Here is a 26823-nt window from a genome sequence, read left to right as displayed (position 1 = left end):
GCTCTGTCCCCAGGCAGGAGTGCAGTGGCACCATCTCAGCTCACTGCAACCTCCACCTCCTGGGTTCAAGCGATTCTCCTGCCTCAGCCTCCCAAGAAGCTGGGACTACAGGCGCACGCCACCACACACAGCTAATTTTTGTATTTTCAGTAGAGACGGGGGTTTCGCCATGTTGGCCAGGATGGTCTTGATCTCCTGACCTCATGATCCACCCGCCTTGGCTTCCCAAAGTGCTGGGATTACAGACGTGAGCCACTGTGCCCGGCCCCCAAGCTCTTAAAAAGAGCTTGTGAGCTAGAACTTCCCTTCCCTGGTCCTTGCAACTCCCAGGCAGTAAAATACCATAAAAAGGGAAAAACTGGAGTGGTGGCTCATGCCTATAACCCCAGCACTTTGGGAGGCCGAGGCAGGCGGATCACTTGAGGTCAGGAATTTGAGACTAGCTTGGCCAACATGGTGAAACCCCATCTCTACTAAAAATACAAAAATTAGCTAGGTGCAGTGGCTCACGCCTGTAATCACAGCTATTCAGGAGGCTGAGGCAGGAGTATTGCTTGAAACCGGGAGGCGGAGGTCGCAGTGAGCCAAGATCGCACCACTGCACTCCAGCCTCAGCCTGGGCAATAGAGCAAGACTCTGTCTCAAAAAAAAAAAAAAAAAAAAAAGGGAAAGAAGTTGAGGTCAAGGAAGGCCTTGAGGCGATGCAATTAGGGAGCTGAAATCTCCTGGGGAAGGTAGCTTCAGGGAAGGGTGAGAAGGCAGGAATCCTCTCCTCATAAAAGCAAGTAATTTGCCATCTGGCAGCCTTGACTCCGTTTCTGGGGGGCTGGGGCCAGGCCGGGTGAATGCCTGCTTTCTTTCTCTGGAAAAGAAAAAAGGGGGTTCTCAGGTGTGTCTCCCTGGGGAGGCTGCCCACAAGGAGGGGGAGGCTGGGAAAGATAGAAAAAGTCTCCCACCTGTGAGACAGATTACCTGCATGCAAGCCAAGCTCTGGGTTTGTGATCAAATCAGACCTCTCTGCCGGTGGCGGCCCAGCTGTTTCCAGGCTCAGGATGAAGCCTGGGGAGGGCTTGGAGCTTCATCTTTCTTTCCTTTCTTTCTCTTTTCCTTCCTTCCTTTCTTTTTTTGAGATGGAGTTTTGCTCTGTCACGCAGGCTGGAGTGCAATGGCACGATCTCAGCTCACCACAACCTCCACCTCCTGGGTTCAAGCAATTCTCCTGCCTCAGCCTCCCAAGTAGCTGGGATTACAGGCATGTGCCACCACACCCGGCCATTTTGTATTTTTAGTAGAGACGGGCTTTGAGATGGGTTTCTCTACGTTGGTCAGGCTGGTCTCAAACCCCCATCTCAGGTGATCCGCCCACGTCGGCCTCCCAAAGTGCTGGGATTACAGGCAGGAGCCACTGGGCCCGGCCTGCTGCCTCTTTCTCAGGGGGACTCCACAGCTCTGCGGCAAGCAATCCAGCAAGCACCAGATCGCCAGATACCTGCCCTTCAGGGAGAAACAGCCTGGGATACAGAGAGGCCCAGAAGGGAGCTCTGGCTGGACTTGGCTTCTCAGCGTGGGGTCTGAGCTCATGGGTTTGCTTCTCTGCTTTGTGCGGAACTGGTTGGAAGCTTGTGCAAGTCTCTTCACCTCTCAGGGTTTCGGTCCCCCCCCACCTTGTCCTTTTTTCTCTTTTAAAAAAGGAAGTAAAGTACAGTGGGAAACGGGCCAAGCTGGCAGCTTGAGAGATCCAAGTGCCCGCCCCCCTACCCGCAACTGTGGGAAGGGGAACCGTCTTGCTCTTGGCCAACCCTGCCTCTCCGAGCAGGGATGCAGCTGGGGGAGTTTCTGGAGATAGGATCAAATTCTTTAGAAAGGGAGAAGGGGAAAGGGGTCTGGAGAAAGGCGGCCTGGGTTGGGGGAAGTGAATGACAAGAATGTGGGGGGCAAAGGCCTTGGAGGTGAGGGGGGCAGGGGGTTAGGCGCCAGGGAGGACAGAGGACCCATTGTGCGGCCTGGAACCGGGGCCAGAGGGCTTTGCCCTTCGCCTCCCTCCCGCGGGGCCTTCCAGAGCCAGGAGGGGAGCTGGGGCCCCGAGGCTGTTGGATAAAGAGCCCAGCAGGCTGCCCCGCCTCCCCTTGCCAACTCAGTTTGCAGTCAACCCCGCCCCCGCCCGCTCCGCGGACTCAAGGCTGGTAGTAGTGGGCCTGGAGGCGCAGGATCGGACCTTTCTGGGGCCTCAGGAGGGAAAAAAAAGGGGGGGGGGACCCTAAGCCAGGTGGGCTTTATCACAACGAACTCACAGTGCTTCCCTGTGCCTCAGTTTTCCCTCTTCAGACTATGGCTAATGACCGAGCTCTTCAGATTAGGTGGAAATGCTCTCCGGAGCAGGGAGCAGAAGGGGAAGGCTGCCCCAGCTAGTCTCCGCAGCCAGTCCCCTCGAAGGCTGAGATCTCCGGGAGCACAGCCTCCGATTCGCGTCTTCTAGGCACCAAAGCCCACGTCTGGACCCTACACTCGCTGGAGGGAGAGGACGGGAAGAAGGAAAAGGAGCGGGGAGGGGCGGACGGATCTTGTCCCGGGCTCCCGCGCGGAACCCCCTCCTCCCGCAGCCGCTCGCGTCCCCGCAGCGCACGACCGCGGCACTGCGGCTGCAGCGCTCCGTACCCGGCCCGCGCCGGATTCCTGGGGGGAGGGGGTGGGGGTGGGGCCCAGAGGTGCAGGACCATCAGTCGACACGAGCCGCAACGCCAGGAGTCGGGAATGACGCCCGTGCTCCCTCCCCTCGTTCCTGTTTCTCGGAGTTTTTCGACCCGTGAGCGCGTCGCTGAGTCACCTTACCGTAACGCGCTCGGGACGCTCTGGACCCAGCGGGGATTGCGCGGGGGCCGCGCAGGGCGAAGGCGCCGAGACGCGAACCCACCGAGACGCGCGCGGAGCTGCGACCCCAGGGACTCCGCGTCCCAGCCTGTGCCCCCCGACCCGCCCGGGGACTCTCGGGTACCGCCCGTCTGACCCCCCAAGTGTTGGGAAACAGGGCCGAGCTGCCTGGGTCCTCCCGGAGAAGACACCGCGGAGGCGTGCCGGAGTTCAGGGCGCCGCCCGGCTAATTGGCTGCGTGCTCCTCCCGGACCTGCCTCTTCTCGACTTTTAAGAAGCGATGAGAGAGGTGTGTGGGGGCGGGTGGTGCCGGCGGGGGCGCGCGAGCCCAGCAGCCTCCCGCAGGGGCTTGGGTTCTCCTAACTCTGGCCCTACCTGGGCAGGTCACCAATGGGCCTTGGCAACTTCTTCCTCCGTCTCCTTCGTAACCCCCCAGGGATCTAACTCGAGGTGCTCGCGGACACATTCTGTGGCTTGCCGCGATAAGTGTATCACAAACACACTGACAAGCGCGTCCCCATCGGCCTCCAAGGAGGTGACAACTTCTGAGCGTGTTTCCGGCACCCCTTCTTCACGCTGAGCCAGAGGGGGCGGGGAGCACGTCCCCCATGCTTGGCTTTCCAATCCCGACGGGGGCCCCTAGGCCCATCTACACTGTCAAGGCTCCTCTCCGGTTCGGAGCCCCCGGCCTATCGCCTCCTCTGCCCCGGACAGCGCGCTAGGCGGCCTCGGGCTCGGTGGCCCGGCTGCGGCGTCGGGAAGTTAAAAATAACCTCCGTGGGAGAGCCAGGGAGGAAGAAAAAGGGAAGCTGGCGGGCGGCAGGCGAGACGCCCGGGCCTGGGGAGGCGCACCGGGTGTCGTGCGGGCCTCGAATTCCGGGTGGGCTGGGGCAGAGCGCGAAAAAGGGGTGCTGCCTCCCGGCTCCGGCAGCACCCGGAGCGGCAAGGTCGTGGCGTCGAGGTGAAGCCAAGGGTCTCCTGGGAGAGCGGAACCGCGCGCGCCCGGCGCTCGCTCCGACACGAGTTCGCGCGCAGCCCACGCCTCCGCCTGCGCTGCGGTCACTTTCGCGCGCCCCAGACACTGCGCTCGCGGCCGGGCCCAGGACTCCGCGCCTCGTTGCCTGTCGCCGCAGCTCACTCGGCCGGGCCGCGGCGCCGCCTTCTCGCCAGACGCCTAGGACGAGCGGCGGCGGCGCGCTTGCCGCTTCCTAGGACCCCGGGCGGGACCCAGCGCGTGGCCCGGCCGTGTGCGCGGGCCATGCCAGAGGCGGCGCGCTGAGGCCGGGGGCGGGCGGAGTCCTAGGCCGCGCCGGGCTCAGGTTCCACCCCCGGGAGCGCGGGGCGGAGCCAGGCCGGCGCCGAGGCTCATCGCCTTCCCCGCACCGCGGCGCCGGCTGCAAAGTTGAGCGAAAAGTTTGAGGCCGGAGGGAGCGAGGCCGGGGAGTCCACTCCAGCGGGGCGCTCCAGTCCCTCAGACGTGGGCTGAGCTTGGGACGAGCTGCTTTCCGCCCCAGGCCACTGTAGGGAACGGCGGTGGCGCCTCCCCAGCAAACCGGACCGACTGGGTAGGGCCGCCCACCCTGCCTTCGCGCCGCTCGTGGCTCCTCTGCGGCCCGCCCTCGCGGGGCCTCGGGGAACTGGGCCACTTGTCGCTTGGGCGAGAGCAGGCGGCAGCTGGTGGCCCGGCTCGGGTTCGGTACTCGCGCGACCCTGGAGCGGCTCCCACGAGCGCCGCGCGCGTCCCAACGGAACGGGGCCCCGGGAGGAGCGCGCCGCGGCTCCCACCGCTCTGGAACTCCGGGCAGGGGACACGACAACCTGACTGGCTGGGGCCGGGATCCTTGCCCAGAACTTCGTCCCAGCAATGTCCGCTCAAGTTCTGGGATTTTTACGCAGCTGGGCTCCCCTCCCCCTGGCAGCCCCGAGGGGTGAGGAGCTAGTCCGTCGGAGGCTCTGACTCATCCGTCGGCCGGAACCGAACCCCAAGCCCCAGGGAGGAAAGCCCCGGAGCAGGCGCCCTTCTCCTCCGGGGTTGGAGGCTTAGTCACACGACGGGGGCGCCCTCGGAGGCACCAGACCTCAGCTCTCTGGACCTCCTGGGAACCTAGGGCCCCGCCCCACCGGCTTCGGGCGATGCGGGAGCGCGCAACTCCCCGCGCGTGGTCCCGGGATTTAGTCGGGCCCTCCCCGCCTTTGGGAGCTGCGGCTCCGGACTCCGCCAGCGCTGTCTTCTCTCCCTCAGATCCAGCCGCCGCAGGGAATGACACCGGTGCTCCTACAGCCACGGCTCCGGACGGGGAGGGCGAGCCCCACAGCCGCCCCTGCGACGCCCGCCTGGGCAGCACCGATAAGGAGCTGAAGGCAGGAGCCGCCGCCACGGGCAGTGCCCCGACAGCGCCAGGGACCCCCTGGCAGAGGGAGCCAAGGGTCGAGGTTATGGATCCAGGTTTGTGGGGTCCCTGCTGGGAAGGGCTGTAGGGGGATTCCTGTCCCTCGCCGGGAATGATGGAACGCCCAGCTGGACGAACGGGGGTGTGGACGATCTAGAGAAACACTATCCCTCACGAGGCCAGAAGCCGGCCGCGTCTGAGCCAAGGAAGGGGGTGGCAGGAGCGCCGCGTCCCTACCCCAGGGCTCCCAGCAGAGGCCGCTCCTCTGGCCAGGGTCAAATTACCCGGGTGTTGCGGACACCACGTTCCCACACCTGTGCCCCGTTGTTACCCGTAGCCGCCTAGTGGTCGGTTGCGGATGCGGCCTCTTCGGGTTTGTTTTCTCAGCGGGCGGCCCCCGGGGCGTGCTCCCGCGGTCCTGCCGCGTGCTGGTGCTGCTGAACCCGCGTGGCGGCAAGGGCAAGGCCCTGCAGCTCTTCCGGAGTCACGTGCAGCCCCTTTTGGCTGAGGCTGAAATCTCCTTCACGCTGATGCTCACTGGTGAGTACCTCTCGAGGGGGTTCTGGGAGCATCCCTTGTCGGGACCCCCAGTCCTGATGGCTGCCGGTCTCCCTGCAGAGCGGCGGAACCATGCGCGGGAGCTGGTGCGGTCGGAGGAGCTGGGCCGCTGGGACGCTCTGGTGGTCATGTCTGGAGACGGACTGATGCACGAGGTGAGGACCGCACCACGCGGCTTGGCATGCGGCTTGGCCTGGGACTTGGTGCTGGGCGACCCGGGCTGAGGCCACGTGTGCTTCAACAGGTGGTGAACGGGCTCATGGAGCGGCCTGACTGGGAGACCGCCATCCAGAAGCCCCTGTGTAGCCTCCCAGCAGGCTCTGGTAACGCGCTGGCAGCTTCCTTGAACCATTATGCTGGGTGAGAGCCCAGGGCCAGAGTGGGCCTGTTTCCAGTCTGTGCCCCTCTACTGTGGGGTTTTCTTGTCTAAGTTTCCATAGGCTGAGGTCATTTCCATTTCCCCTTCTCCCTTAGTCTTGGGGCCCTCTCCTGGTGACCCCAGCTGACTGCTTCCATTTGCTCCATCTGTCACCTATCAGCCCTGCCAACTCCCCAGGGACCACATGGCGCTTTGCCAGCTCCCACTCCCAGGGAGGAGGAAGGGGGGATACATGGGGGCTCCTGTCCTGCCTCATCTGACCGTTTCCCCTGCAGCTATGAGCAGGTCACCAATGAAGACCTCCTGACCAACTGCACGCGGTTGCTGTGCCGCCGGCTACTGTCGCCCATGAACTTGCTGTCTCTGCACACGGCTTCGGGGCTGCGCCTCTTCTCTGTGCTAAGCCTGGCCTGGGGCTTCATTGCTGATGTGGATCTAGAGAGTGAGAAGTATCGGCGCCTGGGGGAGATGCGCTTCACTCTGGGCACCTTCCTGCGTCTGGCAGCCCTGCGCACGTACCGTGGCCGACTGGCCTACCTCCCTGTAGGAAGAGCCGGCTCTAAGACACCTGCTTCCCCCGTTGTGGTCCAGCAGGGCCCCATAGATGCACACCTTGTGCCACTGGAGGAGCCAGTGCCCTCTCACTGGACAGTGGTGCCCGACCAGGACTTCGTGCTGGTGCTAGCGCTGCTGCACTCACACCTGGGCAGCGAGATGTTTGCGGCACCCATGGGCCGCTGTGCAGCTGGTGTCATGCATCTGTTCTATGTGCGGGCGGGAGTGTCTCGGGCCATGCTGCTGCGCCTCTTTCTGGCCATGGAGAAGGGCAGGCATATGGAATATGAATGCCCTTACTTGGTATACATGCCTGTGGTCGCCTTCCGCTTAGAGCCCAAGGATGGGAGAGGTGTGTTTACAGTGGATGGGGAATTGATGGTTAGCGAGGCTGTGCAGGGCCAGGTGCACCCAAACTACTTCTGGATGGTCAGTGATTGCGTGAAGCCCCAGCTTCCAGCCAGCTGGAAGCCCCAACAGACGCCACCTCCAGAAGAGCCCTTATGACCCCTGGGCCACGCTGTGCCTTAGTGTCTACTTGCAGGACCCTTCCTCCTTCCCCAGGGCTGCAGGGCCTGTCCACAGCTCCTGTGGGGTGGAGGAGACTCCTCTGGAGAAGGGTGAGAAGGTGGAAACTGTGCTTTGGGGGGACAGGCCAGAATGAGGTCCTGGGGTCAGGAGCCCAGCTGGCTGGGCCCAGCTGCCTGTGTAAGGCCTTCTAATTTGTTCTAGGACCCCCACCCCATGAACCAAATCCAAATAAAGCGACATTCTCAGCCTGCTGGTCCTGTCCTGGTGACTGGGGAGAGAATGGGTTCTTGCTCTGGCCAGGATTATAGAATTTAATGTTAATGATGGCCAATAGTGCCCCCTGGGATGGGCAATGGATTTTACTGGCCCCAGGCATAGTCATTCTGGTGGGGGACTCAGGCCTAGAGCTGGTTCAGCCTAACGGTAGGGGGTGCTTCTACTACCCTGATAATTACAGTACCTCCAGCCTGAAGCAGCCTCAAGAGTTCAGCCAGCTGCCTGACCTCATACACAGGCTGCAGCTCGGACCTGGCATGTCTCAGCTAGGGCCACACAACCAGCTAGTCCCAGAAAATCTCATCAGAGCCCCATGTGGATTTAGCAGGAAAGGGAAAATATCTGAGTTAAGGGCATTAGAAAACTGATGGGCCAGCACGGTGGCTCACGCCTGTAATCCCAGCACTTTGGGAGGCCGAGGCGTGTGAATCACTTGAGCCCAGGAGTTTGAGACCAGCCTGGGCAACATGGTGAAATCCCGTCTCTACAAAAAATACAAACATTAGCAGGGTGTGGTGATGGGCACCTGTAGTCCAGCTACTCGGGAAGCTGAGGCAGGAGAATCGCTTGAGCCCAGAAGGTTAAGGCGGCAGTGAGCTGAGAACACGCCACTGCACTCCAGCCTGGGTGTCAGAGTGAGAATGTCTCAAAAACAGAAACAATAAAAACACTACCCCCGCCACTCCCCAAAACTGGCAAGGAGCAGGAGACTTCAGAAGTAAAAAATGGCAGTATCTTGCCTTTTTTTTTTTTGCTCACTGCAAAAAAAAAAACCCACCCGGGTTTGAGTGATTCTTGTGCCTCAGCCTCCTGAGTAGCTTGAATTACAGGTGTGCGCCACCATGCCTGGCTAATTTTTGTATTTTTAGTAGAGATGGGGTTTTACCATGTTGGTCAGGCTGGTCTCAAACCCCTGACCTCAAATGATCTGCCTGCCTCTGTCTCCCAAAGTGCTGGGATTACAGTTGTGAGCCACCGCACCCGGTCAGTATCTTTACCTTTTTAAAAGGAGTCTGTCATCCCCACCAATGAGGGGTCTAGGGTTCCCCCAGTCTCCCTCAGCCACCTCCCTTCCCCACCTGTCCTCGTGGAGGAGTGCCAGGCAGGAGTGGAAAGACTGCGGCAGGGAAGAATGCATGCAAGTCTCCTAAACTGGGTAACCATTTTGGCTTAGGGTCCAGATGTGGCACCTGTCCACCACCAGGTGCTATGACGTCAGCTCTCCCAGAATCTGGAAGGAGCTGAACTGGTCAGTTGTAGGTCTCTGGAGACTACAGCCACTGGAAGGCTGCTCTAAGCTGGCTCTTAAGGAGCACACCACCAGCCAGGAAGAGGCCAGAGAACTGCTCCAGGACAGGAAGTACAAAAGGCATGCAAGCAGATCTGGCAGGCGGAGGGCAGCGTGGGCAGGTGGGGGGTGCTGCTCACAGTGGCCCCCACCTGGCCAGGAAAGCCAGGACCCACTGCCACATGCCTTCCCTGGCAACAAGGTCTTTCCTTCCCCAGGAAGGGTGTGTGTGAGGGACACAAGCACACAGTGCCCCAGAGAGGAAGAAAGGCAACAGAGCCCAGATGAATGGCAGAGGGAGGTTTAATGGTATTACCTTGTCTTGTTAATGAGCCAACCCAAAAAAAAAAAAAAAAAAAAAAAATGCAAGTAAAAAAAAGTTTAATCACACAGCACTTTATACAGATATTATAAGCAGTAGGCATTCACATCTCCACATGTACAATGCACTGGGAAGCACAGCCCCACCAGTCACTCCGGGTGTTTCTCAAACAAGATACTGACTCGGCTCCAAATGCCATGGTGTGTGTTCCGGCTCCGTCCTCTGGCAGCTCTGCTGGCTGGGCGGTCACAGCACAGCACAGGTGTGGAGCCCACTTAAGGCTGACAAGACGCATCATGCTTTGGCTTTTTTTTGTCTTTTTTTCTAATAAGAGTTAATATCTTTGCTTTTGAGTTTTTTTCCAACCTTAAATATTACATACATACACCAAAAATTACATAGCTGCAATGTGCTCAACAGCATCCTCTTGGCCTGGAGCTTCACATTATCAAAAGCTTAGAAAACTTGTAAACCTCTGGGCCTGTCTCTGGGCACTAGGAGAGCCCCCGCCGGCCGTCCCCTTCTGGATTGAGCCTGCAGTTTGTAAGCGAAGGGCTGACAGTAGGCCTTCTAGTCCAAGAGAGGGCTGGCTCGCTTGGAGTTCAGTGAGCTGCACACCACGTCCCAGTGTGACCATGTGATAGGGGAGGGGCCCTAGCACTTGCCCTGGCCTTGTGCAGCTGCTCTTGCCCCCAGCAGCCTCCAACAGAAGAGCAAGGCACCTACAGCTGTTGCTTTCCCCACAGCTCCCTGGTCCTCACTCCATGTGCATGTGTGAAGGCCACCACCTCTCCTGGGCGTCACCCTGAACCTAGCCTGGTCCCAACCTCTCTTAGAGAGCAAGTTCAACAGACCTGAGGGTTATAATGTGGTCGACAGGCCATGTATAGCCAGGAGTCAGTGACAGCAGCTACAACTCCCAAGGGATAGTGTTGACGCTGGGGGACTAGGGAGGACCTGGTGGCGGTGGCAGCAGGAGGGTCTAGGACACACGGAGGCTCAAGTTGAACTTAAGAGGTTGAAAGGGACCAGGGGAATTGTTGGCGCAACCCACACTTCATGCAAGGCACATGTGCTCTCCTGCGGGTCTGCAGGGCACCGGCCCAGAGAGCCCTGCGGCAGGCCCTGGAACACCCACCTCTGACCTGAGAAGGGACAGCAAGGGAGCAAGTGCCGGGACACTCTGCTGGGGTAACAAACGGGAAATCGGCAATAGGGTTCCGATTTTCTTTGCCACGGGGGACCCACCTGTTGAAAGCTCGCTTCAGAATAGAAACGGCGGCATCTCAACACACTTCTTGCACTTCAGCATCAAACTCACCTTGGGGAGAAGAGGGCAATGAGGGGTTTGCAGTGGGGACAGAGGGGCATGGGAAGAGGGGCGATTCCGGGGGGAGTGAGCAAGCGGCGGCTGGCCTCTCCCACGGTGATGCTCCTTCCTCCGCACCTGGCAGCTACTTGTCCTCTGTGCACTCCGGCATGCCTGCCTCTAGCAGCGCAGCCCGGAACTGCGTCAGGACACCCCGGATGCTCTTGATGAAACCCTTGGAAAGTGGGAAGAGCGGGAAGCCGATGTCAGGGTAGCCACTCTTCTCAGGTAAGAAGCTCCGGTAGCTCTTTCTCCGCTTCTTTGGTTTGACACTGGGTGGCACTGATGCGTCTGGTGCGGTCTCCGAAGTCTGGTCTGTGTGGTCCCTGCTAGCTGAGGCCAGGCCCTGGGCACCGCCCTCTGAGTCTGAACCCTGGGAGACCTCTCCTGGGGCTGGCCCACCATCCTCAGGTTCTTGTTGGCCGGAGTCTGAGAGCTCGGCTACAGCTGGGGGCTCTGGTGAGCTGCTGGCTTTGGGGACCCCGTTGGGCAGCGCCTGGGCCTTCTCCAGCAGGGCATGGGTTTCCAGCCAGGACTCGATGCGGTTCACCAGCCGCCAGCCACCAGTGCTAAAGTGTTGCCTGATCTCCTGCTCAAAGACCTCGGGGGGCCGCCGCACCAGCTGGGTCATGGATTGCACCACGCGGATCAGCGCCATCTCATTGTAGCAGCGACTGTTCTCATAGCCTTCCTGCAGGCCCCGGTCACTGTCGAAGCCAGCTTCGTTGTAGTATGGTTCATTTACCAGGATGAGACCTGTGGGGGAGGGACACCTTCCCTCAGTGGGCGAGAGAAGCCCACCACGCAGGCCTACCCTCCACCTGCCAGGGGACCATGAGTCACTTCCCTCCACTGGTCCTCCCTTGTCCGCACCCCCGCTTCAGCCCAACCGTACCTTGGATGGAGATGAGCACCTGGAGAAGGCTGGACTTGCTCGTCCACCTCTCTGTCCCCTGAAACACACAGGGCACCATCAATTCTGTTCCCCAGGCCCCTATCCCCCGCTGGCTCTTCCTCCTTCTTGGCTGGGGGCCTGGCACTATACTCACCTTTCCAATCCAGGTGCCCAGGAGGCTGACGCACACCTTCCCATTGTCATACAGGTTGGGGTTCAGGCGGCCACTGCATTGGGAGAGGTAGCAGAAGTGGGGGGGCACGGCTGGGTAGATGTTGGGGAGCTGGATGTCAAACAAGTAGAGGCCATCTTCGTAGGGGGTTCGAGTGGGGCCCTTGATGAGGGCTGAGAAGAGGTCCTAGGTAGGGAGGGAGGGAGGCCAAGGTTAGCAGGGGTGGAAAGGGGTGTCCTACATGTGGCATCTGCATCTGCACCTGCTCTTTCCCAGGACACTGTGCAGATCACGCAGGATGAGCAGCACCTGGGACTCCAGACGCCACCAGCAGTGGAGAAGCTAAGCACAAATCTCTCTCTGCAGAACAGCCTGGAATCTTTTTTTTTTTTTTTTTTTTGAGACAGGGTCTTGCTCTGTCCCCCAGGCTGGAGTACACTAGTGCGATAATGGCTCACTGCAGCCTCCCATGTAGTTGGGACTACAGTGTGGGCCACCACGCCCAGCTGACTTTTTTATTATGTGTAGAGACAGGGTCTCACTATGTTGCCTAGGTTAGTCTCAAACTCCTGGGCTCAAGTGATCCACCTGCCTTGGCCTCCCAAAATGCTGGGTTTACAGCCCCGAGCAGTCACGTGCCCGGCTCTTGCCTGGAGTCTTTGAACCCTGGCTAAGAGAAATACTCGAAATGAGTTTTTATCTTATCAGGTGTTTTTCCTCATGAATCATTACTTTAAGACTGTATTTTTTTTTTTTTTTGGAGATGGAGTCTTGCTGTGTCACCCAGGCTGGAGTGCAGTGGCACAGTCTCGGCTCACTGCAAGCTCCACCTCCCGGGTTCACGCCATTCTCCCACCTCAGCCTCCCGAGTAGCTGGGACTACAGTACAGGTGCCCGCCACCACACCCGGCTAATTTTTTGTATTTTTAGTAGAGACACGGTTTCACCGTGTTAGCCAGGATGGTCTCGATCTCCTGAACTCATGATCCGCCCGCCTCAGCCTCCCAAAGTGCTGGGATTACAGGCGTGAGCCACCGCGCCCGGCACTTTAAGACTGTATTCCAGCCGGGTGCAGTGGCTCGTGCCTGTAATCCCAGAATTTTGGGAGGCCGAGATGGGCGGATCTCGAGATCAGGAGTTCGAGAGCAGTCTGGCCAACATGGTGAAACCCTGTCTCTACTAAAAATACAAAAATTAGCCAGGCGTGGTGGCACGTGCCTGCAGTCCCAGCTCCTCGGGAGGCTGAGGTGGGAGAATTGCTTCAACCCGGAGGTGGAGGGTGCAGTGAGCCGAGATCGTGCCATTGTACTCTAGCCTGGGTGACAGTGAGACTCCATCTCAAAAAAAAAAAAAAAAAAAAGAAAAAAAAAAAAAAAAAAGGTTGTATTCCTCAGTCAGACATGGTGGCTCACACCTGTAATCCCAGCACTTTTGGGAGGCCAAGGTGGGAGGACTGCTTGAGGTCAGGAGTTCAAGACTAACCTAGGCAATATAGTGAGACCCTATCTCTACAAAAAATAAAAAATTAGCTGGGCATGGTGGTGCATACCTGTAGTCCCAGCTACTCAAGAAGCTTGGATGGGAGGATCACTTGAGTCCAGAAGGTTGAGGCTGCAGTGAGCTATGATCACACTACTGCACTCCAGCCTGGGCAACAGAGCGAGACCCTATCTTTTATTTTTTTTGTTTATATCTTTTTTTGAGATATAGAGTGTAGCTGTCACCCAGGCTGGAGTGCAATGGCGAGATCTTGGATCACTTCAACCTCCACCTCCCAGGTTCAAGCGATTCTCTGCCTCAGCCTCCCGGGTATCTGGGATTACAGGCGCCTGCCACCACGCCTGGCTAATTTTTTGTATTTTAATAGAGATGGGGTTTCACCATGTTGGTCAGGCTGGTCTCAAACTCCTGACCTCGTGATCCGCCCGCCTCGGCCTCCCAAAGTGCTGGGATTACAGGTGTGAGCCACCGCATCTGGCCAACCCTGTCTTTTAAAAACGAAACAAAACAACTCCTCTAAACACCTGCTCCAACCCTTATCTCCAACAAGGTAAGTAGTACAAGCAGTTTCAAGCTGAAAGACAGTTCCAGGCTGGTGAGGCCTGGGGAAAGGGGATGGTCTCACAACCAGAAGCTGACAGTGAGGGTCTGAACTGCAAGGGAGACTTTGGGAGACCATCGCTCCATAGACATCTGGAATCTGTGCATCTAGTTGCGTGCATGTGTGTGCATACGTGTGTGTGTGGGATCTCAACTGCCAGGGCAATGGGCGATGTCAGTGATGAGCTGAGAAGCAGGGAGGGCAGAGCGCCAGCTGGGGTGAGGGAACCTCTGCGCATGCTCTTACTGGTGCCACCCTGGGAGCCTTCAGAGAATGCACTACTTTTCTTCTCCTGAGTGAGATGTGAGAAAAACAGAACAAAACAAAAAATACTGTTCCCGTCTTCCCTCAGCAGAGCTGAGACAGGATAGGATTTTCAAAAGGAATTTTACTACAACCCAAGAATAAACCAAAAGCGTTATTAAGAATCTCAAGCAGCACTGGGACTTAGGGCTCTGCCTAGCCCTGTTCCAGGGTTGTGCTACTCCGGGCCCACCTCAACAGTGCCCCGCTTGGCTGCTCTCAGGATCCCTGCTCTTTCTTTTCTTTACTCCCTTCCAGGACAGCGCCAGAACTGGGGCCTCAGGCTCATATTCAGAGTCTAGCATGGTGCCTGGCTCGCTGCACAGGCCCAGTAAGGGAATGTTGAGTAAACAAGGTGGCAGGCAAACGGGCTTGCCTGTTCCTGGAGGAGGCACTCAACACTGCCTCAGTAAACATGACTCAGAGACACTAGGCCCCGTCCATGAACAGAGGAGTGGGAAAATGGAATGTGGTGTGGCCACATGCTGTTGTCCTATTTTGCAGGTAAAAAGGAAGAAACTAGATCATATGAATCAACACGGGTTGGTCTTAAGCAAATTAAAGATGATGTGTACAATGACATACTCTGTGTGTAAACAAATTATACAAAATACCATGTACTTATGGTGACATATGAGAATGTGAAAATATGAGTGTATAAAAAACGTAAAAATCTAAAAAAAGGTCATCCGTTTGGAAGGAGACCCACTAAACTTCTAAAAATCCTCTGGGTGTGGGAGGAGGCCTATGATTCGGGGAGAAACAGAAGTGAGGGCTGGTCAAAGGCAACTTTAGCTCTTCCATTTCCACTCAAAGGATCTGTAATGTTTTAATTTTTCAAAAAGAAAAGTAGGCTTGAGGAGTAACCATAATATAATTAATTCCAAAGTAATTTTTTTTTTTTTTTTGAGATAGGAGTCTTACTCTGTTGTCCAGGCTGGAGTGCAGTGGCGCAACGTCAGCTCACTGCAACCTCTGCCTCCCCGGTTCAAGTGATTCTCCTGCCTCAGCCTCCCGAGTAGCTGGGATTACAGGCACCCACCACCACATCTGACTAATTTTTGTATTTTTAGTAGGAACGGGGTTTCACCAGGTTGGTCAGGCTGGTCTTGAACTTCTGACCTCAGGTGATCCACCTGCCTCGGCTTCCCGAAGTGCTGGGATTACAGTTGTGAGCGACCGCACCCGGTCTATTTCAAAGTAATTTTTTAAAGGAGGGAGGAAAAAAAGAACCATCTGGCCTGGACACACGGCTGAGACAGCCCTTACCTGACTGAGCCTGTGACTGCCCCTGTAAAAGGTGGGTGGGTGAATGTCTTCGCAGGTGCCAGTCAGCCCCAGAGGTTTGGGGACCCAAGGCTGGTGACCTCTTGGGCACTGGCCCACAAAGCACATCTGCACCTGCCCATGCCAAGCCTACTTGCCATTCTATCTTCAAAAGTCTTGACCATGATGCCCTCAGGCAGTGAGGTAGCCAGCAGCGCCATCTCCTTCCGCACTGTGCTGAAGAACTTCTTGGCTTCTGGAGGCTGGAACTCAATTTTCTTAAAAGAATGATTTGCTAGAGGGGGAAAGAGAACAGTCAGTCCCTCATGGAGAAGCCCTGGAGCTCCATCTGCAAACCTGGCTGGAAAGGTGAACACACCCACAGACTTCCCACTCGCCGCTCCTGGCCTCAGCACTGTGATCACACAGTGAAATGGTTTGGGGCAGTAGCTGGGGGCCGGCAAGGGGACTAACCACCCTGCACCCAGATCTGGTGACACAAACAGGAGCCCTGAGAAGGCGGGGAAGGCGAAGACCGGGCAAGGGCTGACTCACAGGGTGCAAACTCCAGCACGGAGAAGACCTCGCCCTTGGCGCTGGTGAAGGTGACACCAGGCTTGCCACCACACTGCTGGCAGAGCACCGGGGTCTCGCTGGGCCACTCAGCCTTCACAGGTGACTGCCCCTCGGGCTTGTCCTCCTTGCGCTCTACGTCAGGCACTGCCTCCATCTTCTCCTCCTCTGCAATGGCCACATTGTCCAGGGTCTTCTTGAGGTTTTCCTGTAGCTTCTTAATGTCATCTAGAAACTTCTTCTCCCGAGTTGGCTTCTCAGGCTCCACAGTCGGAGAGGTGGGCGAGCCTGTCAGCAGCTGCTCCACAGTCATGTTCTTGAGGCTTTCCAGGATTTTGATGGCCTCTTTCAACTCCCGGAAGCTCTTGGGTGGCCCGTCCTTGCCAGCCTTCTCCATCAGCCCAGCCATGGGGGCGGCCATGGCCACAGCCCCTTGGACAGCAGCTGTGGCTGCCTCTTCACTGATCACCACTCCCTTGTCCTCCTCAGGGGCCGCTGGCTGCTCTAGGGGTAGGATGGGGGGCTCCTCTATCTTGGGGTGCTCGTCCTCCACCAGCCCATTGTCCGTCTCCCAGCTGTCACTATCATCTTCCCATTCATCCGAGGATGCCCCGCTGGTGCTGCCTTCTACCGAATCATAGTCTGACTCCTCAATCTCAGACTCGATGTTGTACAAGTGCTGGGGACAGAAGGAAGTGCCAGGGTAATGCAGACAGGAAGTCACCTCCCCACCACTAAGGAGGAGCTCTGGGGATCCCTGATCCTCACAGCTGATGGGGACTGGGCTCATGAGGCCTTGGCAACTTCATTCCATTCTTTCCCCGCCCTCTGCTCTGGATTTTGCAGTCCCTAGGTCTCTGGGAGAGGCCCTTCACCTGTGCCACCCCTAAGCCGGACCCAAAGCCCCAGCCAGTGGTCTGTTCCAGCCTCTGCTCCTGCTCTGTGCACTTGGTCAGCATCTGCCCAAGGCAGTAGGGGACCTTGGCAGGCCCAGCCCTACACCTGAAAAGCTCAGGGTCAGCTGATGATACAGCCAAGGAGGCCTGTGTGGGGCTGCACTGGGAGCTGGGAACATATGACAGGAGGGGACATGTGTAAGGGCCGACATATCCTGCTGTCTTCCCTGGAATGGCCGTTAAGGTGATGGGGCAAGCCATTCCCACTCCCACTCCCGCCCCCTGTGCGGATCAGGAGAGGAAAGCTGGGCTGTGTGGCTCCAACCAGGAGGCGAGGGAAGGAGAGCCCATGTAGCTCTTCTGCTCAGGACCCAGCAGCTGGGGTTAGAACTGCACCAGCTCCTTTCTCTCCTTCTCTGTTAGAGCTTTCTAGAAAGGGTGGTAGGAAAGTTTCCATCTCCTTTTAGGAGGGAACTTGCATTCTTCGCAGCACAGTGAGCTGACAATCCAGGAAAATCCTGGAGGTCTGTGAAAGTCTACATGCACCAGCGATGGATGGCCGGGAAGAGACTGCTGGGAGAAGCGAGGCTGGTAGGCCAACTGCGGGCTGCCCCCAACCCTGCACCAAGGGCTGTGTGGAATGCCTGCCTTGCCCCTCATGCTTTCGCTGAGATCTCACCAGGAAGACCTGAGAGCCCATCTTCTGGCTACACGACTGTGGTCCCCAGCCCAAGCTGCCATAGTCACAAGCCCAGCGGGGGGTCTTGCCAGAGCCTCACCTGGGGCAGGATGATGGTCTTTGAGTTGTCAGCCCACACCACCTCCACCTTGCTGCTGACGTCTACACGGGCCACCTGGCCCACCGATGGCTGCTGGGCAAAGGGGACAAAGTCAGGGGGTCCAGCTCAAGCTCCAGCTCCCCAGCCCCTCCTGTACTCTGCAGTGACTGACATCATGCCCACCCAGCTCGTGACAAGAACTTAGCTCCTCTGGTAAACGTAACCAGCGGCAGCTGAAGAAGCCTGACCCCAGAAGCGAGGCAGGGACAAGTCCTTCTGCGGCTGCTAGGGCTGAGCAGCAGCTTGACTTTGGGGCAGCTGCCCTCCTGGGGACACTGAGCCCAGAGGACTTTCAGGTCTTGTCTCCTAGAGCCACCTGGTGGCAGCATCAGGGACTGCAGCTGGTGCACAGGGCAGTGAGCAGCGATCCAGAACTTGAATTGGAAGGCACACCTCATCCTCCTTGTGAGGAGCCCCGTCCTCAGTATTGCCGATGCGGATGACGATGTCAGTTGTACGGAACCTAAAGTCAGGGTGGTCAGCAATGTCGTAAACACTCACGTCTTCCTCTTCTCCAATCAGCTGTGGCACAGGACAGGTTGTCATGAGCTACAGGTCCCACACCTAACCCCAGAGCCCACCTGAAGAAAGCAGTAGGGGCTGCACACACCTCCACGTCGTCCCCACTCGGCCGCAGCTTGAACCACTTCACCATGCAGGTACGGCCGAGGTGGTCCCCAGACTGTACCACGCCGTAGACAGCAGGGTCTGGACAGCTCTGGACTAGGGAACCAGAGGAAGGGACGTGACTAGCTAAGGGATCCCGGCTAAGGAGCCCACATCTCAAGCCAGTGCAGGGTGCAAACTGTGACCTTCCCCGGTCTTGGAAGTGGTGAGACCCCTTCATGAGGGCAGTCCCCTTCTGGACCTCATTTTAGCTCTGACCCCAGATCCACTGCCCATTCTCCACAAGCCCCAACCTGGGACCTCACTGGCAACCACCCTGCTGGCTGCCCTTCCAGAGCTGGCACTACCTCGCTTATCTACCACGAAGTCTCCGGGGCAGAACTCGTTGTTGTCCAGGTGGTGCACAGGAAAGAGGTCGTTGGAGCGGATGTTGCATTCCACAGAGCCATCCTGCCACATCACGTCGGCTGAGGTCATCGTGGTCACCACCTCCACTGCCACCCTGCCGGATGCAGGCCAGTCAGCAGGCCATGCAAACCCCACCCCCGCCCACGGAAAGGGCAGAGAATCTTTTTGTCCCTTCCTGTCCCTGTGGGCTTAGTAACCTGAAACTCTGAATCCCAGGTTGGCAGGATGAGTTTCTGGTGCACAGGAAGCTCACCCAGGGTTCCGAGGCCATGCACTCTCTGAGAACGAGACCCACTTGGGAGAGCTCAGGCAAATGTGTTCCCAGAAGGCTAAGCTTAAGGCCACCACCATCCCACCCTCCGCACCACTCCTCAGTCTCCACTTTCCGCCAGGGCCTACCCCAGGCACCTACGCTGTCTCGGATGGGCGTCCCTGAACCACTACAAGGCAGAGGTGTGTGTGCGAGCACAGGCACGCACACCCTGGGGACGCGCACTCTGCCTGGCTTCACGCTGACGCTGCTGGGGAGGGGCACAACTCTGAGTTTACCTGTCCCCTGGCTTGAAATCTCGAGTGATTTTATTCTTCTTCCTCTTGTGTTTGCGCTTTAAGTTCTTGATGGACAAGGGGATGCTCTTTTTGCGACTCGTGCCACTGCCGCTCTGGGAGGAAGTGGTGGAGCTGGCAGAGGAGGTCACTGAGCTGGTGTCGTCCGTGTCGTCAGCAGCCTCATCATCTGCGTCCTGCTCTGCCGACTGCAGCCTGTCTTCTCTGCCTTCTTTTAGCAGGAATGGGGGCAGCTGCTCTCCTGCCTCGTGGGGCTCCTCTGCACCTTCGTCCTGCATTTCCACTGGACTGGCAGAGCCATCGGGCGTCTCCTCGGGACTGGCAGACTCTGCTTCACTCTTGGCTTTGGTTTCCCCCTTCTTGTCTGGGTCTTCCATGGAATGGTCCCGGGAACACTGGGTGTCTGGGGAGCACGACATGATCCGCACAACCTGCTTCTTCAACAGGCGCTTCACCTGCAAGGGCGGAGCAGAGAGGACAGGGCTGTGAGGTGCACCTGGGCAGGCCTGGCCCTAGGCATCTCAGGCTGGGGGGATGACAGTTGTATACACCTGAGTAGCCGGCAAGGGTCATCAGGGCTGCCCCCCAAGGCCTAAAGCACAGACTGTCCTTTTTGGCCATGGAAATGGCTCAAGGCCAGTTCCTCAAATGCCCACCAACCCCCAACCCCAAGGACATACCTTCTTGGCCATAGAGCCCTCCCCCTGGGCGCAGTTTTTTTCTGGACATTCCCAGGCAATCTTGGCTGGCTCTACCTTGGCTGGGAAGACATACAGACAGCGCTCCCCAAGCTGCCGCTGAGCATGGTCAAAGCATCCGAGACGCTTCACCCTGGTTGGGAAAGAAGCGGGGGTGAGCTGAGCTGGACTCCTGGGAGGCCAGCAGTGTTCTTGAGCCTTGGCCCAGAGGCCTGTTCCACGCGTGCCCCTGGGTTGCTGGCAGTAAGGGCGTGCTCACCTGCCTAGGTTTTCCTGGGTGATGACAGAGGGTGGGGGGCTGACGCTGTCCGTGCCCCCTGGACAGAAACTTTTGGTAATCCATGTAACTTTCAACTCTACAACCTGCACCTGGGGATGGCAGGTGGGACACGCCAGTCAGGGCAGGCTCTGACAGCACTCTCTTTAGCCAGTTGCCCAAAGCCCACTCGACCTCCAGAGCAGGAAACTGATCTTCCTAGTGTAGCACCAAGTACAGACACATCAGAGCAGACCCCAACTGTAACCACGGCCCACACCCAATGCCCAGGACCCGTGTCACTGCTCACACCAGCCAGGGGCCACTGGAACTGCCACTTGCCACCCTCCCACCTTGCTCAGCCTGTACAGGCTGGGCTGGGGGACGTCTGTCTTTTGGTCACTATGACCAGAGCCTGGGTTCCCTTTATCCTCAAAGCCCTTTGAGATCAACAGGGTCCAGATGCCGAAGAGTGGGACTCAACCCTCAGAGCGGGCAGGAAAGGGGCAGCAGCTCAGCTCCGGGGTGCGGAGGTCAAGGATTCGGTTTCCTGCCCCTGGGCCCGGACCCACCTCTTCCACCACCACTCGGAATTTGCTCTTGGTGCTGAGGACAGGCTTGACACCTGACAGCCACTGGACGCTGGAGAAGATCTTGGCAGGGCCAATGAGCACCTGGCCTGGGTAGAAGCCGTAGGAATCGTCAAAGAAGAGACCCTGCAGGATGTGGGGCCAGAGGAAAGTCCCTGTGAGCGGTGTCTCCTTGGATGACCGTGCTCTCCACGCCTGTGCCTGCTGGCTGCCCACCTGCAGAAGCCCACTCACACACAGGCCCCACACGCCCTAAAACAAGTCCTGTGGCTCCAGATCAGCGCTTCCCAAACCCCGGGTTCGCAAAGGTCACCTGGCACCCTTGTTCAAACATAGGTGACTCATTCCATGCTCCTTGGTCAAGGGCTCACACGCTGAGGAACAAGGCTCCAGAGAGCAGTGGTCCTGAAACCTGTTTGCTCACGCACCCCCTGTATATCTACTTATTTGCCGTGTGTGTCCACGTACTATTGTAACTACTACATCATCCTGTACTGAGAGACAAAGTGGGACCTTAAAGGACGAGAAAAAAGCTAACAAAAATGCAAATAAAAGTTCTAATACTGTGGGCGCAGTGGCTCATGCCTGTAATCCCAGCACTTTGGGAGGCTGAGGTGGGCAGATCACCCAAGGTCAGGAGTTCAAGACCAGCCTGGCCAACATGGTGAAACCTCATCTCTACTAAAAATATAAAAATTAGCCGGGCGTGGTAGCGCATGCCTGTAATCCCAGTTACTCAAGAGGCTGACGTTGTAGTGAGCCAAGATCGCACCACTGCACTCCAGCCTGGGCAACAGAGTGAGACTCCGTCTCAAAGGAAAAAAAAAAAAAAAATAGGTTCTAATATTTTCTGCCTATACCCAAACTTTTAGATCCTCTGGCGCGCACCCGCCCCTTTTCTAGGAAACCGCTCTTGTTTAGCTGGGTCCAGCTACGAGCTCTTTGCTAAGAAGTCCTCCTTCCAGAGGACTGAACAATCAGAGAAGGGTGCCGGCCTGGATGGAGCACACTACCGAGTCGCTGACATGCGGGCAGACGTCATAGAGCTTGGCGCCATCTTCCGTGTTCATGGAGCACCTAAAACAGAGAACAGAGGTTTAGTCTCCACCAGGGGACACAGTGAGTGCCAAACAGTTGCAATCCTGAGATGCCAATGTGCCACATGCCCTAAATAGCACAATTCATCTTCAACCATTAACAGCCCGAGGTAGTACAAGAAACTCTCCCACAATGAACAAGACCCCAAGTGCCATTGGAGTGCTTGCTCAGCACCCTCGCAGTGCCTCAAGTAAAGCATCAGCCTCCAGCAGATACCCTCAATGAAAATGTTTCTCCCTATGCCAGGACAGATCAGAAACAGCAACAGAATTAGGCCACGGCAGATAAGGAGAATGGTACAGGGTTAGGCCCTGATTTGCAGGCCCTGGATGCCTGCAACATCTGTCACTGCTCTTGATCAAACCTGTCATCACTGTCCCTAAGAGGAAACACCCTCCTCCTCCCCTCTTTCCAAGAGGCTGTCCTTCCCAAGCCGATGGCTCTCTGGTGGTGAGACTCTACCTGGCACCGTTGGATAGCTTCAGGATGATCTGGTTCTTCAAGTCGTAGACCTTCCCCAGCCAGCAGTCATAGGCAATGTAGTCCCCATACATGAAGGGCTGCAGACCAAGGGGGCAGGCGCAGTGAGACACAGCAGACAATGCTCATGTCCAGGGCACAGATTCCTCTATGCCCCACTGAGACAGGAAGCGGGAGGATCTAGACAGCTCATTGTCTGGACCGGTTGGCTACTAGCCCTAAACAGCTGCAGCAGCAGGCCCTCCCTACAAGTTCTAGGCTGCATCCCAGCTGCTCTTCCCAGTGAGGAGGAAGTGGTGGTGGCTGTGGGGCTGCCTGGAGGGAACGGGGTGGGTGATGCAGGGGCAGAGGCCTGATGGCATCCATGGACATGGGACAACCATGGACACAGGACACCTGGCAAGTAGGCTGTGGAGGTGGCAGGGAGAGGAAGCAGCCACACCATTGGGGGATGGCTATATGGATAGTGCTCTGAGTAAATACGTTAACACATCAAGGATATCGAGAGCCAAGGCCCTCACTGTTGGAGAAGGTGCCCAGGTGTTTACTAACAGAAAGGGAGCAGGAAGGAGGAGAAGGAAGAGGAGTCTGAGGTGTTTAGGTGGAAGTGGATGTATCAGGATTAACTCACATATTTTATTTTACTTTATTTTTATTTTTTTAGAGACAGGGTCTTGCTCTATTGCCCAGACTGGAGTGCAATGGTGTGATCTTGGCTCAATGTAACCTCCATCTATGGGCTCAAGTGACTCTCCCACCTTAGTCTTCTGAGTAGCTGGGACTATAGGCATGTATCACCAGGCCTGGCCAATTTTTTCATATTTTTTTTTGGTTGGGATGGGGTTTCACCATGTTGCCCAGGCTGGTCTTAAACTCTTGAGCTCAAGTGATCCATCTGCCTCAGCCTCTCAAAGTGTTGGGATTATAGGCGTGAGCCACCGCACCCGTGAACTCTGCCTGAACTCATGTATTTTAATATACGCATACAGCAGGCAGTGATATATTTAGATGTGTGTATACATGTAATACATGTGTATTTCCTAGTGTGTCCCAAAAGGGCCAAGTAGCAATTAGCACACCTAGCATCCAGATCTTGGGTTTTAAAAATACCATTCTCTGAAAGCAATGAGGCTTCTTGGAGAAATGGTTGATTCTGGGGCTGGACCACAAAGAGTACAAGATGAGCCTGGCACACCTCATGCCAGAAAGAAAGAAAGTGCTTAAAAAACCAACAGAAAGGGCCATGTGAGAAGGACATGAAAGCTAGCTTGAAGTGGCTCCCACTGGCTAAATTTGGGACCATCTAAACAACAGAACAGATAATAGTAGTAATTAATTATAACCAATGAATAAAACAGAAATCTCTAAGTTCATACTGATAAAAATAAAAAATGAATACATAAATGGGGCAGAAGATAAAGCTCTTCTACAGAGCAGAATGCCAGCTAAAAGAAATGAGGGGAAACAAGGGAGTCATAAAACCACCATTTAGCAACATCAGAGCAATGGCTGGTGCAGGCAGGACTGTGAATGGACGCCAAAACTGGTGGATTTCAGTTTGACAAATGACAGGGTATAGACATAATTTGGGACTATGTTCCCACAAAATACAATCACTTAAAGGGGGTAAATGGTGACTTTACGGTGGAGAAATCTGGCGGACAACAACATGACCAGGAGTCAAAGTGAACAACCCCAGCACTTTGGCTATGGAGTACCATGGACCAGGGCAGAGCTCTGCGGCGGGTCTGCAAAGAACACGTGGGCATGAGGCAACACCAGACAGACCCAGGCTGAGGGTCAAGTTACTGAATGCATCACTGTTCAGGGCATGGAAGACAAAGAAAGGCTGGGAAACGATTCCAGATTGGAGAGAAAACGAAGAGATGACAACTCAATGCAAGATGTGTTCCTGAATTGGGTCCTGCATCCGCAAAGAAAAGAGTAGTATTGGGACAACTGCATGTGGTCTGTGGACTGGACAGTAATTATCAACGTCCACTTCTCAATCTGGGGGTCATATGGTGGTTACGCAGGAGGCTGTCTGTATTTTTGGAAAACACACAAGAGGTGTGTGTATTTGGGGGTGGGTGACAGGGCATCATATCTGTAGCTTGCTCTCAAATGTTTTGGGAATAAAAAAGACTGGAGGGGGATCTCGGGGAGAAGGAGGGAGGGAAGGTGATGGAGCAAATGGAATGAAATCTTAACAGCTGAGGAACCCAGATGAGAGGGACAAAGGAATTTACAACTTTTGGTAAGTTTAAAATCATTAAAAAAATAAATTATTGGAAATAATTAATTTTTTTAAAAGAAATATTAGAGGAGAAAGGAAAACACTTAAAGATAACCACACTGGTAGCCTATGCTGGGGTTGGGGAAGGGCACGTCCTGACCTCACATCTAAATGGCTTACTTGAAAGCAGGGAAAACAAGGCTATAGGAGCCAGCTGGCTGCTGTGCTCCGCCTTCTGACCCAGGAAGGCTGTGCTTGGCAAGAGCAGGGAGGAGGCTGTAGTGCACAGGTCGTGCCGCCGAGAGAACCAGAGGGCCCAGAAAGCATGATGAGAAGACAGGGCTGGCTCACCCAGATGTGCTGTAGGTCCTTGCTGTTTACAGGATAGATGATGCAGTTGGTGCCGATGAGCTTGACGGCGCAGTCGATGTTGACGTCGATCACCGTGCCACACTGACTGTCCTGGGGGAGGGAGGAGGCATATGCAAGTCCCACGGTGCAGCAGCCCTGGTCACCACGGGAGACCCAGCCCAGGCAACCCCAGCACGCCCCCTGCAGAGCTGGCCAGCTCTCCCACATACAGAGCACAAGGTGGGCAGGCTCAAGTCCCTAAGGTGGCTGCCCCCAGGCCCAGGGCTGGGGTGGGGACGCAGGACTCACAGTGGATCGCATGTGCCGGACCACATCTCGGGGCACCACAGAACGGTCCTCTAGTTTCAGCTGTAAAAGAATGGAAATGTGAGAGATGTGAGAGAATGGGCTCTAAAGCCACCACAGAATATGGTTTTCTTCCAAATTCTTCTGAAGTGTCACATCCACACTGCTAAGTGCACAAATCCTAAGCGTTTGGCTAGCAGCATTTTCACAGACCGCACACACCTCCGACCAGCACCGCGACCCAAGGCGGAGTGCGTCATGCCCACAGGCCTCCTGGGGCCCCTCTGGTCACTGTCTCGCCCACCAAAGGCAAACACTCGGCTCGCCGGGGGTATCCTTCCTCACGCTGAACAGTGGGGCTCAATGACAGATCACATAAGGTCGCACTTTAATGAAGGATTTAACAGCCCATTCTACAGAGAGCAAAACATTTGCTTTGCGTTAAATCTTTTTTCTGCCCTCTGCAAGTGCCTGCCCTAGCTGACCAGTGCTGAGGGAGAGTGGGCTGGGGGAGGAGCAGGACACCGGGCTGCGGTGGGTCACCCTGAGGCCTGGCTATCACCGGACACCACGTTCTAATCTGGGTTATCCTCCTGACCAGCTGCGGCCTGCGCCTTATCTGCTGTGCTTGGAGCCCTGCAGGCTGCTAAGTAACCCTCAGGATGGTTGGCTCTTGGAGCCCGGCCAACTGCACGAGCACCTGATTGTCCCTTTTTATGCACAACTGGCAGCGGCCGCTGCCTCCTGCTGCTCCATCTCCCAACAGTCCAGGCAGGAGATGCTCCCACCAGGCCAGCCTGCCTTCTTTTTTAGCTGGTTCCTCCAACCTGGGGCAGCTCCTCAATGGTTCTTCACTGAGTCATAATCATGGACGGGTCTGTGTGTGTGTCCACCTCCAAGACCCCAAACCGCGTGGCTGGAGAGCGGTTTCCTCAAATAGCCAACCAGACACTCCTCCTTGACCTGGGGGCACCGACAGTTCACCACCAAGAAAGGAGAACCAAGTCGCTGAAAAAGGAAGACACTGGCTCAGGGTCACTTAATTGCTGGCAACGACAACTAAAACAAACTTTGTTAGTAGAAGAACATGACTCACAAAAAAAGGAAAGAAAAGCAATGGAGCCCAGCACCAACCAGCAGTGCAGAGTCCCACAGGAACTCATGAGCCCAAGTTTTGTTTGTTTGTTTTTTTATTGAGATAGAGTCTTGCTGTATTGCCCAGACTGGAGTGCAATGGCACAGCCTCGGGTTCACAGCAACCTTCGCCTCCCAGGTTCAAGCAATTCTCCTGCCTCAGCCTCCCAAGTAGGTGAGACTGCAAGCACGTGCCACCACACCCGGCTAATCTTTGTATTTTTAGTAGAGATGGGGCTTCCCCATGTTGGCCAGGCTGGTCTCGAACTCCTGACCTTGTGATCTGTCTGCCTCAGCCTCCCAAAGTGCTGGGATTACAGGCGTGAGCCACTGCATCCAGGTATGATCCCAAGTTTCAAATGACAACGAGCCCAGTAAATGCAGCGTTCTCGAGTCAGACACAGGAAAGTCAGGCAAACCACTCCTGCCGACACGTGGAAGGAAGGATGACAGCAGCCGTCTCAGCATGGCTGAGGCGGAGTCACCAAGGC

General features: G+C 56.5%; 2 protein-coding genes across 7 annotated transcripts in view; one reads left to right on the top strand and one right to left on the bottom strand.

Annotated features, from left to right (window-relative positions):
- The first annotated feature begins 2766 nt into the window (after positions 1-2766).
- SPHK1 (sphingosine kinase 1) lies at positions 2767-7526 on the top strand. 4 transcript variants are annotated; one of them, XM_037993132.2, is made up of 7 exons: positions 2767-3157; positions 3305-3403; positions 5111-5314; positions 5646-5798; positions 5877-5971; positions 6061-6176; positions 6471-7526. In XM_037993132.2, exons 3-7 carry the CDS (start codon positions 5305-5307, stop codon positions 7255-7257), a joined length of 1161 nt encoding a protein of 386 aa, XP_037849060.1. In that variant the 5' UTR covers positions 2767-3157; positions 3305-3403; positions 5111-5304; the 3' UTR covers positions 7258-7526. The 4 variants fall into 4 exon arrangements, with proteins under 4 accessions (XP_037849060.1, XP_008009825.1, XP_008009823.1 ...); XM_008011634.3 differs by lacking the exon at positions 3305-3403; XM_008011632.3 differs by lacking the exons at positions 2767-3157; positions 3305-3403 and adding an exon at positions 3796-4796.
- Positions 7527-9209: 1683 nt separating this feature from the next.
- Positions 9210-26823, bottom strand: part of UBE2O (ubiquitin conjugating enzyme E2 O) — a 65368-nt gene continuing 47754 nt past the window's right edge. Inside the window, exons 2-18 of one of the 3 annotated variants that reach the window (XM_008011637.3) lie at positions 25202-25261; positions 24893-25003; positions 22288-22385; positions 21741-21804; positions 20710-20853; positions 20141-20250; positions 19864-20014; positions 19166-19638; positions 18556-18710; positions 18192-18304; positions 17975-18103; positions 17522-17614; positions 15829-16525; positions 15432-15568; positions 11586-11789; positions 11432-11489; positions 9210-11292 (exon numbers count right to left, since the gene is read on the bottom strand). In XM_008011637.3, coding sequence (XP_008009828.1) covers positions 10622-11292; positions 11432-11489; positions 11586-11789; positions 15432-15568; positions 15829-16525; positions 17522-17614; positions 17975-18103; positions 18192-18304; positions 18556-18710; positions 19166-19638; positions 19864-20014; positions 20141-20250; positions 20710-20853; positions 21741-21804; positions 22288-22385; positions 24893-25003; positions 25202-25261 — 3468 coding nt within the window. In that variant the 3' untranslated portion in view covers positions 9210-10621. The remainder of the gene's footprint in view (positions 11293-11431; positions 11490-11585; positions 11790-15431; positions 15569-15828; positions 16526-17521; positions 17615-17974; positions 18104-18191; positions 18305-18555; positions 18711-19165; positions 19639-19863; positions 20015-20140; positions 20251-20709; positions 20854-21740; positions 21805-22287; positions 22386-24892; positions 25004-25201; positions 25262-26823) is intronic. The other 2 variants (XM_008011636.3, XM_008011638.3) reach the window with 2 other exon arrangements.

The sequence above is a fragment of the Chlorocebus sabaeus genome, chromosome 16 (genome assembly GCF_047675955.1).
Source record: "Chlorocebus sabaeus isolate Y175 chromosome 16, mChlSab1.0.hap1, whole genome shotgun sequence".
Classification (NCBI taxonomy): domain Eukaryota; kingdom Metazoa; phylum Chordata; class Mammalia; order Primates; family Cercopithecidae; genus Chlorocebus; species Chlorocebus sabaeus.
This window is presented reverse-complemented; position numbering and strand designations above follow the sequence as displayed.

Bases quoted from the DNA above. Each gene is read 5' to 3' on its own strand.
- SPHK1 (XM_008011632.3), top strand. From the start codon at position 4,733: ATGTCCGCTCAAGTTCTGGGATTTTTACGCAGCTGGGCTCCCCTCCCC. The intron at 4,797-5,110 runs GTGAGGAGCTAG...TCTCTCCCTCAG, and splicing joins CCCCCTGGCAGCCCCGAGGG to ATCCAGCCGCCGCAGGGAAT. The intron at 5,972-6,060 runs GTGAGGACCGCA...GTGCTTCAACAG, and splicing joins GAGACGGACTGATGCACGAG to GTGGTGAACGGGCTCATGGA.